The sequence below is a fragment of the Haliotis rufescens genome, unplaced genomic scaffold (assembly GCF_023055435.1).
Source record: "Haliotis rufescens isolate VD_foot unplaced genomic scaffold, xgHalRufe1.0.p SCAF_8, whole genome shotgun sequence".
Classification (NCBI taxonomy): Eukaryota; Metazoa; Mollusca; class Gastropoda; order Lepetellida; family Haliotidae; genus Haliotis; species Haliotis rufescens.
In genome coordinates this window covers 31932281-31946753 of record NW_025964372.1, presented here as the reverse complement: position 1 = coordinate 31946753, position 14473 = coordinate 31932281, and the positions used below count along the sequence as shown (strand labels likewise).

The 14473-nt window shown below is 39.9% G+C and overlaps 2 protein-coding genes across 2 annotated transcripts; one reads left to right on the top strand and one right to left on the bottom strand.

Moving 5' to 3' along the window:
- Positions 1-3592: 3592 nt before the first annotated feature.
- LOC124115989 (tRNA-splicing endonuclease subunit Sen15-like) lies at positions 3593-7490 on the bottom strand. The gene is made up of 4 exons (XM_046477179.2): positions 7353-7490; positions 6070-6151; positions 4736-4922; positions 3593-3852 (listed from the first exon to the last, which is right to left on the bottom strand). The coding sequence occupies exons 1-4, from the start codon at positions 7383-7385 to the stop codon at positions 3615-3617; spliced, it is 540 nt and encodes a 179-aa protein (XP_046333135.1). The 5' UTR covers positions 7386-7490; the 3' UTR covers positions 3593-3614.
- A 308-nt stretch (positions 7491-7798) lies between these two features.
- Positions 7799-9252, top strand: LOC124115987. Its single transcript, XM_046477177.2, has one exon. It carries the CDS (start codon positions 7966-7968, stop codon positions 9118-9120), a length of 1155 nt encoding a protein of 384 aa, XP_046333133.1. The 5' UTR covers positions 7799-7965; the 3' UTR covers positions 9121-9252.
- Positions 9253-14473: the final 5221 nt, after the last annotated feature.

Sequence of the window (14473 nt, the reverse complement as noted above, 5' to 3'; positions counted from 1 at the left end):
TATTATTAGTTACATGGTCCCGTGATTAAACGTACGTCATATGGATATTACAAATTTCTTCCGTATCTAATCCTCGATATCACCAGTCCTTGTCCAATTTTAGAAACAGGAAATATATGCATGTACATAGCTATGCATGTATAAAATTAAATATAGCATTTACTGAACGTGAAATCCGTAAAGGACCGTGTTAAAATAGGTCTTCAACAACCCATGCTTGCCGTTAGAGGCGATCATACCTATGTTTGTCGTAAGAGGCGACTTACGGGATGGGATGGTCAGGCTTGCTGACTTGGTTGATGCATGTCATCGTATCCCAATTGCGTGGATCGATGCTCTTGATGTCAATCACTGGATTGTCCTGTACAAATTCGATTATGTACAGACCGCCGTCACATAACTGTTCAAATGAGCTGAGGACATGATTGATCTAGTCAAAGGCCCCCTTGAAGAGATAGGTCTTCAGAGTATTTTTAAAGTTTCTTGTGGTAGATTGTCCAGTAGTCATGGGCCAGCATGTTGAAATGACCTATCGCCATGTGGTACCACGTGCAGATGTTGATCTTTTGATCGGAGAGAACATGCTGTAGATATGCAGGCTGCCAAAAATGAAGAGTGAATAGACTCTTTGTTGGAATGGTAACCAGTGCAGTTCAGTCAATATGGGAGTGATGTGTTCTCCCTTAAGGGCGGGCCATTTTGAAAAAAACAACACAGCTCATATTTTTGTGTAAATAATTAACTCAGCCCCCATCTGCTTGAAAAACAAACAAACTCAGCCTCAATAAAAAGTCTTGAAAGCGATATGGCAACCCTCTTCGATACAGAGTATTTCGTGAACAAAGCCACATGAGAGGCAATACGTCTGTAATTAATAATCATTTCAAATCTTTCATTTCAAGAGGTCACCTCATGCAAGTCACTGTGTTGTATCCTCGGAGAAGGTTTATGGACTCCACTTGTCCGGCTCTGATATGATTGAAACAGTCGACAGTGATGTGAGATGACCATAGTGCATCATTTACCCTGACTTGGTAAAAAAAAATAAACATAGATTAAAAATAAAAATAGTTTATTACAATAACCGAAACTGACAACCAACATTGTTGTTCCCAAAAAACAGAACATGACCCATGTCAAGGAACATACTTGTATTGTCAAAAGACATGAATTAACAACATCATTACGTTCAAGTCAACATCAAGTTATGGCCTAATGTGTACCCTATTGCAGTTTGAGATGCATCAGTTGTGAGGATGAAGGGTTTGTTTTGGTCGGGATATGCAAGGATGGGGACTGTTGTATGGGCTTGCTTTAGCTTTCGGATGCCTGTTGAAAGACACGTCTTTTTCAGAAGGTTGTATTTCAGAAGGGGTGGCGATGCCAGAAACTTTAGCTACAAATCTACAGTAATACGAGGCCAAACCTAAGAAATGGCGCATGTCATGGACACTTTATGGGGTGGGATCTGTGTGACTATCTATTTTTGAAGGATCAACGTGGATGCCATCTTTGCTGAAGATATGCCCAAAGTAGCGAACCTGTTTTGTGGCGTATTTATTTCTGCTTGATTTACATTTACCTTAGACTAACATTTAGTCCAAGAAATATTCGTAAAAAAATATTTACCTACGAAATAAAAAAAAATGAATCCAAATGGGGCCAAGAACAATGCTAAATTTCAGAGGTGGGGCAATCCAAACTTGCCAAATTAGTTAAGACTTGAGTTAAGACTCCTTTATTTAATGTATCCTCTAGGGCCTGGGAGAAACAAATACACCAATACAGCCCATGCAAGTCTATAATAGTTGTCTAGATTACTGCACTTTCTGAAAACGAAGAGAGTTTCTGGGTTCTTTTTTATTATGTTTTTGACATAATTTAACAACTGTTTTTTTCTGTAAAATATTTTCATTTCAGAGACTAGAAATTAGTCGAGCTAGAAAGAGTAACCGTACGTCTGTGTTAAAGAATGTGACATACCTTAGTCCCTTTGGGCAACCAGGCCCAGACACTCGACCGTTTGATCGGGTGCTCAGGCTCGCTGACTTGGTTCATGCGTGTCATTGCGTGGTTCGATGTTCATGTTGTCAGTCACTTTATTGTCTGGTCTTGACTCGATTATTTACAGACCGCCGTCATATAGCTGGAATATTGCTGAGTGCGGCCTTAAACAACAAACAAACAAGCAAAAAGTAAATATGTTTGTTGTTTAACGCCGCACTCAGCAATAATCCAGCATTATGACGGCGGTCTGTGTAAATGATCGAGTCTGGACCAGACAATCAAGTGATCGACATCTTGGCCATCGATCCACGCATGACATGCATCAAGCAAGACTATCTCAGGCGCTGAACTGACGCCCGTCAGGCAAACTCTTGAGAGAGAGAGAGAGAGAGAGAGAGAGAGAGGGATTATCGGACTTACATAGCGACATCCATGCACGTGTGTATGTGTGAGTGAGTTGGGTTTAACGCCGCTTTTAACAGTAATTCAGTTACATTACGGCGTGTCAGCTTAATAATAATCGTTATTTATTATATCATCAGATAACCTCCGCCTGTTTTGCCTGGCACATATTTAGGAAATCTACTAATGCCGTCATTCAATAATTGGGAACAAAGAGTTGCATATGAAGTTATGAAAAAAGATAATTTCAAGTACAGATCGAGAAAATGTTTCCAAAATCCCCCAAAGGCACTGTTGCTCACCCGGTACAATCAAAGAGAGGTAACTGTTTTAGTTTCCTCCAATTTGAACTCAGTCACATCTATTGATTTTCTCAACCACAGCTAATGACAGAGCTTAACATTTGACATGACCTTGTTACAACCTGTACTTCACACTATGTGACCTTGACCTTCCATCTTTGCCAATCATTTGTGAAAACATTCTTTGTTGCAAACTTAGGAAGTGAAGGATATTTTAAATGATTTCTCATGAATTTACCCAAAACTTCCGGAAATGTGAGCCATGATTCATTATGTGACCTCTATTGACCTTGATCTCATGGACCAACCAAATGTTGATGCAATTGAGACCCTAACCTGGAGATCATGCATATTAAGTGTGGTCACATTCTGTTCATAAGTACTCATATGATCATATACACAAGTGTGTTATGCCTAATTCACACCCGGCCTTCAATGTCATATGCAAGAACATATATATTTGCGACCATGAAGAGGGTAGAAAAGGCCTTCAGCAACCCATGCTTGCCGTAAAAGGCGACTATGGGACTATGCTTGTGGTAAGAGGCGGCTAACAGGTGTTTTATCTGGAGACTGAAATATTGTGAAAATCATTTTCCTTGATATGAATTAATAATAATGATGTTGCAATAATTAAGGCCATCATATTCGATTTTGTTGTCTGCCATCATATTCGATTTTGTTTTCTTAGTAGTGAGTGAGTATGGTTTTACGCCGCTTTTAGCAATATTCCAGCGATATCATGGCGGGGGAGACCTGAAATGGGCTTCACAAATTGTACCCATGTCAGGAATCGAACCCGAATATTCAGCGTGATGAGCGAACGCTTTAACCATTAGGCTACCCGACCGCCCCTTGTTGTCTTGGTAAGAAAACAAACATGTATGTAGAATCTTTATTTTGTCATGATGATTCATGTACGTCACATGTGCCCTCCGAGGCAGGCACCCTTGATTTTTCTTCCCTCTCCATCCTGAAGAGTTCAGCCTGTGCAGACAAGTGCTGCCTCCTGTGCTGGAAGTACTGTTGTCTCTTCCTCTTCTTCTCCTCTGTCACATCGGGCGGGGCAGGTGGAAGCAGTGTGTCGGACAACTTGTAGTACACGGTGCTGGTGTCGGAGTCACACACTGCAAGGGTGAGGCTGGAAATAGAGTATTATACATGTAAGGGCCAACCATTGGATATAAAGGGAGTGTAGAGAGAGAGGAAGGTGAAAACAAATTCTCATGTTTTCCAGATAACAGATTGTTCAACTTAGTGTTTTGAACAAATATGCATTCTGGGTGAAATTTGGTAAATTTGAATGGGAAAAAATGGTGATCATCATGGACTACATGATCATGATGATTGATTCTTTGTAAAAAATATTAATTACTCTGTACTCTTGTAAAAAATCTGTAAACTTGACAAGTCCAAACCTATGTCTCAAAATACTGAACATTTACACAACAGTATCTCAAGTTGGGTACAAAATGTTGGGAATTGTTTTACCAGAGCCTTGGCAGAAAGTATTTAGATATAGTATAAAACGATCTGATCGTGCATACACTAAGGTTAATGAAGCTTTGTCTTTACTCAAACATAGAAATTCAGAAGGAATGTGAGCACAGTCTGAAAGAAATGTGAACATTAGCGACTTGTAGTATAACCATGGAATTTTAAGATTATTGTCATTAATCAATATATCACATGACTAACCACGGATCCGGGTAGTCCTGTAGGTACCTAGGTCCTACTCAGGACCCACCCGACCTGAGTACTCGGGTTACCCGTCCCAGCCCTAAACTGTTTCAAAGTTTCAAAGACTTACTTCCCTTCCAACATGATCTTCCCGAGGCAAGGGAGTAAACTGACTTTTAAAGTGGAAACTTGACTTTTTAAATCAGTTAACTCCCTTGCCTCAGGAAGATGTCCAACATGGGCCTTTGTCAAAAGTTTATTTTCATTTCTGAATTTAGTTTCTGGGGCTTATAAAATGCTTGATATGTCGTGATCATTGTACATGTTCTTTGTAGCCAACATACCTGTGTGTTTGTTTGTCCCCAATGACCAGGTGCTGGAAGTGAGTGTGTATGTCCTCTTGTGACATCGCCATGGTGACATCTGTTGGCAGGAATACTTCACGCGGCTGACCTTCACCCCTGCGAGCTGACACAAACATCATGTTCAGAGCTCCACAGTGGTGTAGTTCCACATGATGCCATGTTTTTGCTGGGAGAAAAGAAAATGAATCTACCATTGACAAACTAGAGATAATTTATGGATAACAACTTCTTTATTTACTGTAAAGGCGATTGTAAACAAAGAAGTTGTTATCCATAAATTATCTCTACTATCTCAACTTCTAAGAAATGGCAAGATTGTTGCAAATATAAAGCGTCATGCATGCATATGTGTGTGTGTGTGTGTGGCTGCTTGTACTAGTCCATACTAATGCCAAATTTATAGTGCTAGCCCACTGATATACACCATGCCACATTTTAACATGAATACCCCACTCAGACACAGAATACTGACTCCAAGCCGACGAGTCCAGGCAGGGTAATAACAAGTACCATCTTTTAACGGTTTTTGGTATGACGTGACCAGGAATTTAACCCCAGACCTTCCACTTTCCAGCAGACGCTCTATCTACTAGACCATGAAGTTGGTCCAGAAATGAGCTTCACACATTGTACCCATCTAGGGAATTGGACCCGGCCTTCGACAAGCAAACACTTTAACCACTAGGCTTACCCACCATCTCCAACTCGGTAAGCACAATATTCCTTAAAATCAGTGTTTCATAAAATGATCTGTTATTTCAAGAAATCATTCGTGATTTTGGATTATCTTGCATGTTCACATTTTATGTTTTGACTGTCATAGTTTGACATGTACATTACTGGGTTTCTCAAGATGTGAAGTGGATGCATACTGATCAGAAATTTGTTGATTTCTTGGGTCAGTCAATAACTAGGACCCCTGGCAATCTGAAGCACTGTACACATGGCTTAGATCTCATGAAAACCTTTTACTCAGGGCATATTCAGTGTTTGAAACAAGCACCTGCCCAACATGGGTACAATGTGTGAAGCCCATTTCTGGTGTCCCCCGCCGTGATATTGCTGGAATATTGCTAAAAGCGGTGTAAAACCATACTCACTCACTCACTCAAATTTGTACGGTACTTATGGCCTGCAGTCTATTTGTGTGTCAATTTATTTGTCACAATAAGCTGCAGTTTTTTAATGAGGGCCTGTAGAGTTTAGTCAATGACTGCAGCTTTTAAAGTCTGTGCGTCCTGATGGCAGCCTGGCAATATTTTTCATTTCAAACACTGGGCACATTTCCAACCTTTAGTGTCTCAATTTGTTACCTTCACATAGATCCATGTACACTTGGAATGCGATATTCACTTGGCCCTCATTTCCAGGACATATCTGCAAAGCCTCCTCTAGCTGAAACACAACAGTAGCTGGTTATCAATGGTCTTGGCTGGGTCGGTTGGCAGACTGAGCAAATTTGATTCAAGACCCTCAAACTCCACTTTTTGTATATTTTAATATGTATATCAATGTTGTAATTAATAATTAGCCTAATTACAAAGAGACAACGTTTTTGTAAAACAAAAGGAACAGTTTGTTTGTTTTGTGTTTAACACACACTCAGCAATATTCCAGCTGTATGACGAGGAGTCTGGACAAGACAATCCAGTGATTGACATCATGTGCATCGATCAACACAATTAGAATCGATGACATGCATCAACCATGTCAGCGAGCATGACCACTTGATCCCGTTAGTCACCTCTTACGACTAGCATAGTCGCCTCTTACGGCAAGCATGGGTTGCTGAAGAGCTATATACTAGCCATAATCTTCACTGGTTGCAGAGTAAGGGCTAGAACTACTTTGGGTTCAAAGGATAATCCTCACTGGTCTGACATTGACCCCGTACACAACATGATAAGTACCCTGGGTCAGAGACTGACCAGTATGTGGGACTGCAGATGTATTAATGGTGATAGTTACACTGAATTCACAACTGGGTTCATTGCACATATATTTTGTTTTGTTACAGCTGACATTGCCAAAAAGCTATAGTTTTGAAATAAGTTAACAGGAAAACACAAAAACATAATTTTTTAACTGAATAATCACCTTTGATGAAATCATAGAAATTGCATATGCATTTTGACCTTTGAATACACTAGATCTTTTGCTTAGTTCAACAGATAATGGAATAATTATAAGTAAGAAATTGACGCTGTCAAATCCAGTGAACGCTTTCATATCATAGGGAATGTTATCCTAAGTTGTTATGCGTCTGTAGAAAAGTTCACATAAAGAAAATGTCAATGAAACTTTGAAGAAATGGATATTAATGCCACTAATCAAATCAAAATGTAACCATTCTTCTGAACCCAGACAACTTACAGAATTGAAACGTCATATATTCCTATACACAAATAGACATATGACCCTGAAGACATTGGCCTCCCGTCACAATACATTATGTGGTAACTGATTAAGAATAATGGTGTTCGGCTTGTTTCCACCTTGGAATCAGCTCAAATCATTTACGGCATATCTCATATATCCATTGCAGATTAGGATTAATGCAGGCTTTTGTGAATAAAAATAGCTGAAAGACTATAACCTTTGGATGTCGATAACCTTTCAATGTGTCCATTACGTTATGATAATAAGATAAATGTGGCCTAATAACACATAGCAAGCAGACGTCGAGCACCGGTTCAAGCACGCATGGTCATGCAATACCATGGAATTCCCAAGAAAGTATTAGCTTAACAACTAATTGTCTATATCTACATTCAACGTTTGTCATTTTTAAACAAAACAAGTAAAAATGTAGCAAAATATATTTTGAAAATACATTTTTCAATTTTATATTGTAATATGATTAGTAATATTTCAATATCACCTAAATGTTGAACGTATTGAATCATTAATATATATTTAACTGTAGATAGTTGTTAAGTATATATAGTTGAAATATTATCTAAATATAGCCAACCAATCACCAAGACGCGAATGCTTGTCAGTTCCTAAAATAAGCACATGACGTTTGTTGATACTTTCTAAAAATAGAACCTAAACAAGTTGCTGGGGTGTTGTGCAAGCTTTGCATATAAGCGAGCGAACAGTTTTGATTTTTGGTCATTTTCACGCCTCTTGGCGGACGCCAAGGTCCGAAAATACATTCCGCTAGAACAGAGATTGTTCAAAGGCACCGTACATTAAGTTTAAGGATGCTGTCATTTGCGGAAGGCAGTGTAGACTGGCCTAGAACTTCAAACGGGTTCGAGAGAAATGTGCCATTCAGCCATTTTAGAAGATCCGTGTCAATGCCTTCTGAAAGTTCGGCTGACCGTTCCGAGAATACTTCTCCTGTTGATGAAATCAGATTTGAGGACATCTTCTGCCAACCACCTGAGATGCCTCTCAGGAAACTTTCACTCAAAGAGAAGAAAGCAAACAGAAAACTGAGACTGGTGGAAAAACACGAAGAAGTTATGGAGTTTCAGAAAAGCGTTGTCAGTGAGAGTGAAACTAAAGATTCAAAGAAGGAGAAGAAAAAGAAGAAGAAGAAGAAATGGAGTAAAATGGAATTGTCTGACCTCGGATTCAACATGTCTCTTCTTCCAAGGCCTTCAAAAGCTTCTCATATCAATGATCAGGAAGTGCACAGCCTCCTTGAAGAAATTGATCAAGAGTACTTGGCTATGGAGGAGAAAATCACGCCGTTTGAACATTTACAGAAATACGAAGGAAAAAGGTTAGAAAATAAGTATTTGCGTGATGACAGAGACAGAAAAGTAAGAAAAGCTCACAAACAGGTGAAGGACAAGTACTGTAAGAATATTTTGAATAATGATGGAAGAAAGAAACTTTATGTCCATCACAGAGTGATGAAAACTATGGAATTGGATCCCTACAGAGCACATCTCCATTATCCAATGCCTCCAAGGAAAAGTGAACCTGAAAATTCTCGACAGTATACCGATACTAACAATAATAGGAGCAGGTCTGCCCCTGTGCAGAATCTTAGCCATGCTTTACATAATGACGCTGTGCCGGATGACCTGCCAACCGATTTGATATCTCTGCTCATTTCCCTACAACACCGAGAACTGTCTCCAGAAGATTATGAAACTCTTCTGCGATTGGACGAGTCGGTGGCACCTAAAACTGTGGCAGAAGATATCCTTGGGTCTTTCAAAACGGATATTGTTGGTGAAGAAAGTGCGGGTGAGATTTGTGCTGTGTGTATGGATCCTTATGAAATGGGACAGACCAGGAAATTTTTACCCTGTGATCATGTGTTCCATGACAATTGTATAGACATGTGGTTGAAGAACTCCTCTATGAATTGCCCCCTAGATGGTCTGCCTGTGGACAGCTGATGTTACGTGCAGTTTATATTATTAATCACATCACTGCTCCACTTCCGTCAACTTGTGTCAAGATTTCTTACTGTGTCATGAATTGGCAGTTCTTTTGACTGTCATTTTGTTATTAAATCATTTATATATGTATTGATTCTTGTATGTTTTTATGTTTTCCCTTGAGTTTTACATAGGGTCCTATTCCAGAAAGTGATCTCAGTCAATACTTCAACATAGATTTATTGTAGTTATAGTTTTGATATTGCTTTATGGGATAGCTTTCTGATCATGGATATGATGATTTGTTTGTTTAGTTGTTTAATGCTGCACTCAGCAATATTCAAGCGCTCTGTAAATAATCAAGTCTGGGTCAGACAATCCAGTGATTGATATCATGAGCATCGACCCACACAATTGGGATAAGATGACATGCATTGATCAGGTCAGTGAGCCTGACCATCTGCCTCTAGTTGCCTCTCACGACAAGCATAGTCACCTTTTGGACATGATGATGATGATGATGATGATGACTTTGCTTTGGTAAGCAGGCATGTTTTCACTTCATCAATTATCAATATGATCAAGTGTATCTTCATACTATTTTGAAAAATATGGACCCAAATGCAACCATAGCTTCATTTTGAGCTTGATTGGATTGCACAATTTTAATAATAGCAATCCAATAAAATCATTCTCATGAGAGAGAGAAATTCTGTGCTGAGTTCGAGATGGAGGGGAGGGAAATGAAATGAAGCTATGGTGGCGAATGGTTCCATGGTATTTATTATAATAGAATGAAGATATTAAATATTCTACACTTGATAATTAACATGACTATGGATGGTTTCATTTATGCTTCAAAAGGGAAGTTTAAGAAAATCATCTCTGATGAGATTCCGGTACAGCTTGGCCAACTTGCACAAAGCGATCTAAGACTATCTTAAGCCTATGTCAAAGTATGGGAGTTACGATCATATTAGCGCTAAGATCGCTTTGTGCAAGTGGGCCCAGAATAGGCGGCAAGTACACTGAGGTTATCAAAGACGGATTACAATGGGGTTCAGCGGTTTCAGCTTGACCTAGCTGGTTGTGCATCATTACACCCTAAACCTATGATTGTGGGTTCAAATCCCGGTTCGCCCCGATTATGTTTCTAGGTTTGTCAGCACCATACCTGTGCTCGTGGGTTTCACCGAAGTGGTAAACGTCTAAGACCTGCATCACTTCGGGCTTTCCTCCCACATTATGGTGACACGCCGTGATATAACTGGAATACTGTTAAAAGCGGCATAAAACCCAACTCACTCACTCACTCATTATACCCTAAACAGAGTGTGACCACCTCCATAGTCTAGTGGTAGAGTGTCCACCTGGAGAGCAGGAAGTCCGGGGTTTGATCCCCGGCCACATCATACCAAAAGATGGTACTTCTTGTTACCCTGTCTGGCGCATTAAGGTGCTAAAGTAAGGACTGCTCGGAGTCAGTATACTGTGTCTGAGTGGAGTATTCATGTCAACTGCGGTATGGTATCTCAGTGGGCTAGCACTATAAATCAACATCAGTCCTGACTAGCACAAGCAGCCACATCCGGGGTAGAATAAGTGTTCCGCAACCCATGCTTACCGTAAAAAAGGTGACTATGCTTGTCGTAAGAGGCGACTAACAGGATCGGGTGATCAGGCTCGCTGACATGGTTGATGCATGTCATCTTATCCCAATCATGGATCGTTCTCATGATGTCAATCACTGGATTATATGGTTCAGACTGGATTAGTTACAGACTGACATCATATAGCTGGAATATTGCTGAGTGCGGCGTTAAACAACAAACAAACATGCAGCCACACACACACACGCACACACATATATATGTGCAATAATCTTTGATGCGACATGAAACCCCATTTCACCTAACCTTACCTTAACAGAGTGAAAAGTTGATCATGGTATCAACCACGGGTTCATCTTGTCCAGACATTACGGACGGGGTCACCCAGAGTGAGTTTGCTTCAACGCCACTTTGAATAAAATTTAGTTGTATCACGGTGTGTCAGCATGTGAGATGAATACCTGAATTGAGGCAGGTCTCAGGATTCCAACCCATGATCAAAGGTGTCTGTGGCTTGCTGTAAAAGGCGACTATGCTTGTCGTAAGAGACGACTAACGGGATCGGGTGATCAGGCTTGCTGACTTGGTTGATGCATGTCATCGATCCCAATTGTGTGGATCGATGCTCATGATGTCAATCACTGGATTGTCTGGTCCAGACTCGATTATTTTTCAGACCTTTTCACCTTTTACGGCAAGCATGGGTTGCTGACGACCTATTCTACCCCGGAATCTTCACGGGTCCACTTAATTAGGGTAAACTGATATGCAGTGAAACATCGTTAACTTGAACACAATCAACTTAATATATCATGTAACAGGAGGTTTCTTCTGGGTAGAACCCTAGAGTCAATACTCTATTGGGGGAGGTGGCACAGTTGTCGAAGTCAATGTGCATCACTGTGCAGAACTGCGATCCTTGGGTTCAAATTCCGGTTCATCTTGATTATGTTTCCTGAATCGTCTGCACCATAGCTGTGCTCATTGGTTACATCTAAGTAGTACATGCATAGGACTTTCATAACTTTAGGGGGCGGTCAGGTAGCCTAGGGGTTAAAGCGTTCACTCGTCACGCCGAAGACCTGGGTTCGATTCCCGACATGGGTACAATGTGTGAAGCCCATTTCTTGTGTCCCCCGCCGTGATATCGCTGAAATATTGCTAAAAGCGGCGTAAAACCATACACACTCACTCACTCATAACTTTGGGCTTTCCTCCCTTACCACCTCCGTGGTCCAGTGGTAGAGCGTCTGCCCAGAGAGCGGAAGGTTGGGGTCAATCCCCAGGTCAATCCCCAGCCCCGTCACACCAAAAGACATTAAAAGATGGTACTCCCACCTGGCATTCCACATTAAGGGGCTAAATATAAAAGGGTCGGAGTCAGTATACTCTGTCTGAGTGGGGTATTAATGTGAAACTGCGGCATGGTATCTCAGTGGGATAGCACTATAAAATCGGCATTAAACTGGTCTAGTACAAGCAGACACACACAAACACACGCATGCACGTCGCCAAATAAGTGCAATAATAAATAGTTCAAATAAGAATGCTAAAAGAACCTCAGATGACTAGTTTTTTTATTACCACAGATGAAGTCACACACAAAAAGTTAGAGAAGTTTTTAACAGATATATGACCATCTTCCTGAGGCAAGAGAGTTAACTGACTATAAAGGACTAGTTTCAGTCACAAACCACACTAGAGTTACCTCCCTTGGTGATTTCATTGTAAAATACTATCTGTTGCAAAACATTTAAAAACATTTGACTTTAACAATCACTATATTGCTTTCATACTCATTTTCCAATAACAGTCATATCAAATTCACAAAATAGCAAATACAAAACCCTCCACTTGATCTTGATGTAGCTAGTGGACCAGCAAATAATGCATTTTTACATTGCTATATGTTCCGAAAAACATTATATCATACATAGAGGATTCATCACGAGTGTTTTTTAATATGGGAAATATCAACCGAGTCTTAGTTAATCGGTATTTGCCAAGCCTTTGGCGAGGCAAATACCGATTAACGGGACGAGGTTGATATTTCCCATATTAAAAAACACTCGTGATGAATTCTATTTATCATTTTCACATTTTTGCTTCCAAATTAGGGAATAATTGCATTAAACATTAACATCAGCAACTTGTCGAAATCTTACGTATAGATCGTGCTTAGTGATACATGTTTTCCATAGCCATGTAAACCAAAATAAACAATTCGCTGAGAAAAAAAGTTCCTCGGATTATTTTAAACAAAATACTTGAACAGACTTTTGTAGAATAATTGAAACTTTAATAACGGTAACAACAATGATTCTGTGTAATCTGATTATATCTCTGGTGTAACTTCACTTATAATATATAGTTTCAAATCAAACCGCTCGCTCTTCCGGTTATCTAATTTGCATATCTAATTTGCATACTTATGTCATTGGGGTATGACATACATGTTTTTATGTCATAAGCTTATGTCATGGATAAATGCTTAAGTTAAATGATAAACTGGATTATTTCCATAATTTCAATACATACAATATTAACTTTAATCAATTCTCTTGGAGGCCAACAGGCGCTTTCAGTCCATCCACTGGTTCAAACAGTGAGTGGGGAAGCCTCGTGGTTAAAGCATTTGCTCGTCATGCCAAAGGCCTGGGTTTGATTCCCTACATGGGTACAATGTGTGAAGCCCATTTCTGGTGTCCCTGGCCGTGATATTGCTGCAATATTGCTAAAAGCAGTGTAAAACCAAACTCACTCACTCAAACAGTGAATGAGTTGAATATTGCATCACATTGGCAATATTACCTCTCTATAGTGATGAGAACAAGTTCATTATTATTGAATTAAAGCAGTTAAATATCACAGTTGAAGAATAAAACCATCCAAAGCTGGTAAATAACAGAGACTGGCCTACAGTGTATATAAACCATGATGTAGTGTCAATATGTCAATGTAAAGCACACTAGTACCTTGGTCCTATTCAAGATTTCAGTAAGCACAATACACTGGGATCTATATTGGCAACTCATTTTGTCAAATCAGTTCCCTGTAAGGCTTACAAAAATAAAAGAATTGGTTCTCAGGCAATGTTTTTTAGAAAATATAGTGCGAGCGGTCTTCTTTTTTGTTTTGGTTGTTCAAACTATAGTATCCAACCAAATAAACAGTTGTGAACAATTGTGTACAATCAACCTTGGAAAGGGCCTCCCTACATAAATGTATTCCTTGATGTGAAGAGTACTGGAAAACAGTATTTGACCAGCGTACGTGTCTCCACGTACAAATCATGATTTTTAACACGCACAAACAAAACACAATATATAAACAAATCTTGATTAGCAACATTTGGGGATGATGTGACCGAGGGTGTCAGTTGTAACCAAGCATCACATCTGACTCACATCAGGGTCAGGCGTTCCAATGGAAGTACAGCTGATCCTTCATACACAGACTGACGCAGGGTGGCAATAGGCACCCTCCCATCACATGCTTCACTGGGATATTATGTGCGACAGTGGGGTGCAATGTCAGCCACAATTTTCTATTTTTCTGTTCACAGATTCTTCCTACCAGAAGCAAAAGACACAAGACACAACTAGAAAATAACATTTAAATCTAGGGCTGGGACGGGTAACTCGGGTACCCGGGTCCTGTGGGTATTGAGTAGGACTCGGGTACCCACAGGACTACCCGGACCCGTGGTTAGTCACGTGATATATTGTTTAATGACAAAAAAGTATCTAGAACTGTCTGGT